Below are 5,968 nucleotides of genomic sequence, written 5' to 3'. Positions count from 1 at the left end.
AACATGAATAAAACAAATCAGACATTTCAAAGAGGAATCTACACCACCCACAGATGGTTTCATGCAGGTTTTCTAAATCAGACCAAATTGGCATTTTAAAATGTTGGGATTTTAGGAGAGGAGAAAACCAAGTAACCTGAAATTCACAGCAACATAATGTAAGCTTAAAGGTGCGATAAATCATTGGACTTTAACCTTAAAATGCCCGGCCATAACATAAGGTTAAAATCTACGGTTTACTCGACACTCCGATAGATCTGAACAAAGGGAGAAAACTTTGCAACCATTCAGAGTACTTGAAATTGTTTCAAACCTTGGCGGTTTGAAATCTTCCTTTTCAATGGCTTCATTTAGATCTGGTGGGTCTAATCATAATCTCAGAGTTTTGTTTGCTTTTTCAACTATTACCAAATTGCTAACCCAGGTAACTGATTCTTCTAGTTTGGCAATAATATCTTTTCGTTCAAGATCATTGAGACTTCCTTTGAGTTTATCCATCAGTCTTAATGAGACATTCCTTTGTGGTTGAATAGTAGGGTGACTATTAGCCTTCAACTTAATGTTATACTCTCCCTCAACACATCCTAAACCTTTGAAAACATCCTGAAATTCATCCAGAAGGGTGAATTTTTCTTGAACTTCACCGACACTGAGACCTATTTGTTCTACCTTGTTATTCAAGGTGATTAGCTGTAGGTCTAAGGGATCGTTATAAGTAGCTGGGAAAAGAGTGCTATATAAAAACAGCAACGACAAATACGAAAAACACCCTTATGTAATGCAGTTCATTTATATAGCGTACGTATCGCTGATGATTGCTGGTTGTAAGACTTAAAAATTAGAACAGAATTAACTGAAGTGAGTGTAGTGTATATGAACCATGTGAGCGTTGCCCTACTGATGAAACTGGGCCCACACAAGGACAGAGAAAAACTCTGACCAGGATGGGAATTGAACCCACGACCTTGCGGGTTAGATCTCCGCCGCTCTACCGACTGAGCTACAAGGTCAGACGGGAGAAGGCCGTGGGAACTGAAGATGTTAAAGTCACGGCAATTAATATGTACAAGTACAAGGAAAGGTTACGTTTATACAAACGTTGACCGTGTAGCACTTAGATTTTAAACAGAATTAACTGAAGTGAGTGTAGTGTAACGTGAAGTGCTAGATTTCTATCCCATATGAACCATGTGAGCGTTAGCCCTACTGATGAAAGCCAGCTTTTTAAGGAACCCCTTAAAAGGCAGGGTATTTTAGTCAGTTTTTGGATTTCTTAAAAATAGTTAAGACTCCTAGAAAGCCAGCTTTTTAAGATCCCTTAAAAGGAAGGTGGATTATCAGTAGCTGGGAAAAGCTATATAAGAACAGCAAGGACAAATACGAAAAACACCCTTATGTAATGCAATTCATTTATATAGCGTACGTATCGCTGGCTTCTAATTTTTAAGTCTTACAACCAGCAATCATCAGCGATACGTACGCTATACAAATCAACTGCATTACATAAGGGTGTTTTTCCTATTTGTCATTACTGTTTTTATATAGCACTCTTTTCCCAGCTACTTATAATGATCCGGTCTAAGCATGATTCTAAGCCAAGGAGGGGTCTTACATTATCTCGGAGTACATAAAACTCCAAGGGTGTTGAACCCTTAGCCTCCTTTACCTTCGTATCAAGAAGGCATTTGCCCACAGTATCTAGCTGGTGCCCCCCAAATGACTTGAGTAGCATGCTTGTTGGCTGTACCTGAGCATTCAACTGATTAGCCAAACCTAAGGGAATTACATTACATTCTGCACCTGTATCAAGTTTAAAACTTACGGGAATGTCATTAACAAGGAGATCTGAATGAATATTCCTTCTAGTACTACCTTGAATTTCCTCGATGTACAGACCCTCTGTTTGATACACTCTTACAACACAGACGCCATGTTGGATCAACAACTGACCGCGTGGTTTATTCTGATTGGTTAACAAACAATAACTGAATAATCGAACAACTAGAGATCCTGAGCCAGCGGTATCGCCATACATAATTGCCATACATAACATCCCCCCCCTTCACATCACAATCTTTAAAACTAAAAAGAAAACTGTAAATAAAAGAAAAAGGATAAAATAAAATAATAATAATCTCAGCATTAATTCATCTGTGTCTGTCATTGTTCATGCTTCATAAAGTGTCCCTTGTAACATAACAACTAGTTACAGGTCTAGTCTGACTGGTTTCCTGACTTGTCTTCCACTTCTAGTCTTATAGAAGGGCGGGTCTTTAGCTTCCGCGATGTCCGCTGGAGGTGGCACACCACCTGCTGGCATTTCCTCAGCAGGTGAGGGATTTAACTGGTATTCCTGTGCAGTGGGGTCCACTTGTGGGCTTGCTGGGGACGTGGGAGCCGCATGTGTCTTGTCAGGCTCTGGTTCTGTCTGCTGAGCGATGTTTCCATGGCGTTTACGGTATTCCATATGAGACTTGGCTGAGTCGTTTCTTAGAGCCACTCTGTTACGCCTGATTCTTCGGCCGCTCACCTCTACCACGTATGATCTGGGCAAGGCATGTTTCTGGACTACGGTAGCCGCTCTCCACTCCTTTGACCCTGGCTCAGGTCTTACTCTGACATGATCGCCTGCTCTGAGTGGTGGTAGCTCTTTGGTTCCTTGGCGGTCATGGTAGTACTTCTGCTTGTCCTTGCCATGCTTCATTCTTGCTCTTATCTTCTGGGTGCTATGTGTTTCAGGCTCCAATAGACCACGTGCTATTGGGAGTGTCGTTCGAAGCCTGCGACCCATAGAGAGCTGTGACGGGGACAAGTCAATTGCTGGAAGTGGGGATGCCCTGTACTCTAGTAGCGCTTTTCTCTTGTCTTTGTTCTTTCTCCATATAGATTTCACTGTTTTGACTGCGGCTTCAGCCTCCCCATTTGCTTTGGGGTGCTTCGGGCTTACTAGGACATGTTCAAAGGTGTAGCTTTTAGCAAATGTCTCAAATTCTCTACTTGTGTACTGGCTACCACAGTCAGTGACGAGTTTTGCTGGGATGCCGTGTCGACTGAAATGCTCTTTCAGGACTTCAATGGTCTCCAGGGATGTCAGATCCTTCAGTTTGGTCACCTCAATAAACTTGGAGAAGTAATCAACTAGCAACAGGTAATGTTCACCTTCAAAGGCGAAAATGTCTGAAGCGGCTCTTTCCCAAGGCAGGTCCGGAACAGGGCTCGGCATCAGAGGCTCTTTCTGTTGTGCAGGGGCATAATCATGGCACGTGGTACAATCCTTGACTTTGTCTTCTATCTGCCCACTCATGCCGGGCCAGTAAAGGGCTTCCCTGGCTCTTTGCTTACACTTTACGATTCCCAGATGTGTTCCATGTATGATTTCCAGCATGGCTGGCCTCATAGACGGGGGGACTACGATTCTCATTCCTCGGTAGATTACTCCATCTAGCACCGCGAGCTCATCACGTGTGTCCCAGTATTGGCGGATGCTGTGTGGGACTTGTTGCTTTGTGTCTGGCCAGCCGGCTTGGATCATAGCATACAATTCATGAAGCTCATTTGCTGTGTTTTGTTGGAGTTCTGCATACTTTGGCTCAGACACGGAGATTCTTTCCAACATGTTTACTTGTATCTCCTCTTCTTCTGGTGGAACCTCATTTAGACTTGCTCGGCTGAGAGTGTCTGCGAGGACTTGCTTCTTCCCTGGCAGGTATTCTACGCTTAGATCATAGCCACTCACTGTCAGCATCATTGCCTGCAATCTTAATGGTGCTGTTGTCAGGGGCTTGCGCAGTATCATTTCCAGGGGTTTGTGGTCAGTCTGGACCAGGGTTGTTTTCCCCAGAATGTACTCTCTGAACTTCTGTGTACTGAACACAATGGCCAGCATTTCTTTCTCTATTGGCGCCCAGTTGAGCTCTGATGGTCGAAGTTTTCGGGATGCGTAGGCTATTGGCCTTTCCTCTTGCAGTAGGACCGCACCCACAGCGCTGTTGCTGGCATCACATTGTATGGTCACATCTTTTCTGACATCATAGTAGGCTAACAGAGGAGCTTCACAGCACATATCCTTGAGCTTCTGGAACGCAGCTGCTTGTGGCTTGTCCCAGTGGAAGAGTACATCTTTCCTTGTCAGCTCCCGCAGTGGTGTTTCAACTTCAGCTAGCATTGGGAGGAACTTGGCTAGGTACTGGATAGATCCCAGGAACCGACGCACATCTTCTTTTGTTTCGGGGGGTGGCATGTCCTTCATAGCTCTTACTTTCTCCGGATCTGGTTTAAGGCCTTCTGCTGAGATGATGTGGCCCACATATGGAACTTGTTGTTTTCGCACTTTGACCTTCTCGAAGTTCAGCTTAAGGTTGTAGGTTCTGGCACGGTGGAGAACTTCATTTAGGACTGAGTCGTGGTGGGCAATGTCACGTCCTGCAATCAGTATGTCATCCATGATGGCATATGCGTGATCAATATCCTCCAACATTTCATCCATGGCCCTTTGGTACAGCTCTGGAGCTGATTTGATTCCAAATGGTAGTTTTAACCATCTGTATCTGCCTATTGGGGTGTTCATTGTTGTCAGTAGACTAGACTCGTAGTCTAGTTTCATCTGGAGATACCCACTCTTCGCATCAAGGACTGTAAACACTTTTGCCTCAGGTATCTTGGCTGCAATTTCTTCTACAGTGGGGATTGGATAATGCTCCCGCTTTACTGCTTTATTGAGATCACCCGGGTCAAGGCAGATCCTGATCTTTTCACCTCGACTTGAAACTACCATAGAGTTAACCCAGTCAGTGGGCTGTGAAACTTTGGCTAAGTGTCCTTCCTTTTCCATTTCCTTAAGCTTCGCTGTGATCTTGGGAAGGAGTGCTGCAGGTTGTCTACGAGGTCCATGCACTACTGGTGTTGCTTTGGGGTCAATCTTGATGGAGTAAGTTCCAGGCATGGCTCCTGATGCACTTAGTAAATCTGGATACTGGTTGAGTAGCTCCTTTAAGCTTCAAGATCTACATGTTCCTGTAGATTATGTACCCGCTGAACCAGGTTGAGGGCTTGACAAACTTCACCTGACAATATTGGCTTCTGCTCACTATCTATGACATAGAAGTTCACATTTAACTCCCTGTCCTTAAATCTTACGGGAAGAGTGACGTAGCCCTTTGGTGTGATTCGGTGTTGGCTGTATGACACCAGGGTCTTCTTGGTTTGTTTGATCAGGGCCCTGGGTGCTACTTGCTTGAGATGAGTAGTGTTGATAACACTTGCATAGGCACCAGTGTCGAGTTGACAGTGCAGAGTACTGTTACCCACTTCTACCACCGCCCACCATTCATCACTTTCACTGGTTTTTGTTTTGTCACGGATGCCATTCATTTCCAGGCTTGCTACATGAAGTAGTTGCACATCACTTTCAGGACCCTCCTCATCACTAGAATAGCCTTCTCCAGGATAGTCCATTTCATTTAGTAAGTTGACCTTGCTTTTCTTGCTTCTGCACACATTAGCAAAGTGTCCAATTTTCTTACACTTGTTGCACGACTCCTTTCTGGCAGGGCATTTTTCATGTGGCTTGTGGGCATTGTATCCACATCTATCACATTTTGGAACTTGCACATTTTTCTCCTTTGGTACCTTGTTTTTGGGCTTTTTGGACGAGCCCCCCTTCCATGCAAGTTTATTGACCTCCACTTTAGGGTCTTCGCCAGACATCACTTGCATTCCATCCTTAGTCGCTTCGAACATCCGACCGATATCGATTGCCATTTCAAGGGTGAGGTTTTTACTTTTCTCCAAGCAGCGTTGCCTGACTCGCTCGTCCAGAGATTTGCATGCGATGGCGTTCCGAATCAATTTATTCGACTCAGTCATGTCCAGACCACGCGCCAGGAGCTTAAGATCGGTGACAAAGGAGTCAAAGGTTTCTCCTTGTAACTGACGTCTTCGGTCAAATTTAACTGCTGCCATAATCGGG

The 5,968-nt window shown here is 44.5% G+C and overlaps 1 protein-coding gene across 1 annotated transcript; it reads right to left on the bottom strand.

The window, feature by feature from the left end:
* Positions 1-2,206: 2,206 nt before the first annotated feature.
* On the bottom strand, positions 2,207-2,791 carry LOC137968104 (uncharacterized). Its single transcript, XM_068814729.1, has one exon. The coding sequence runs from the start codon at positions 2,789-2,791 to the stop codon at positions 2,207-2,209; it is 585 nt and encodes a 194-aa protein (XP_068670830.1).
* Positions 2,792-5,968: the final 3,177 nt, after the last annotated feature.

Source organism: Montipora foliosa, chromosome 8 (assembly GCF_036669935.1).
Source record: "Montipora foliosa isolate CH-2021 chromosome 8, ASM3666993v2, whole genome shotgun sequence".
NCBI lineage: Eukaryota > Metazoa > Cnidaria > Anthozoa > Scleractinia > Acroporidae > Montipora > Montipora foliosa.
Note: the sequence above shows the minus strand (reverse complement) of the source record. Positions and strands in the feature narration are given on the sequence as shown.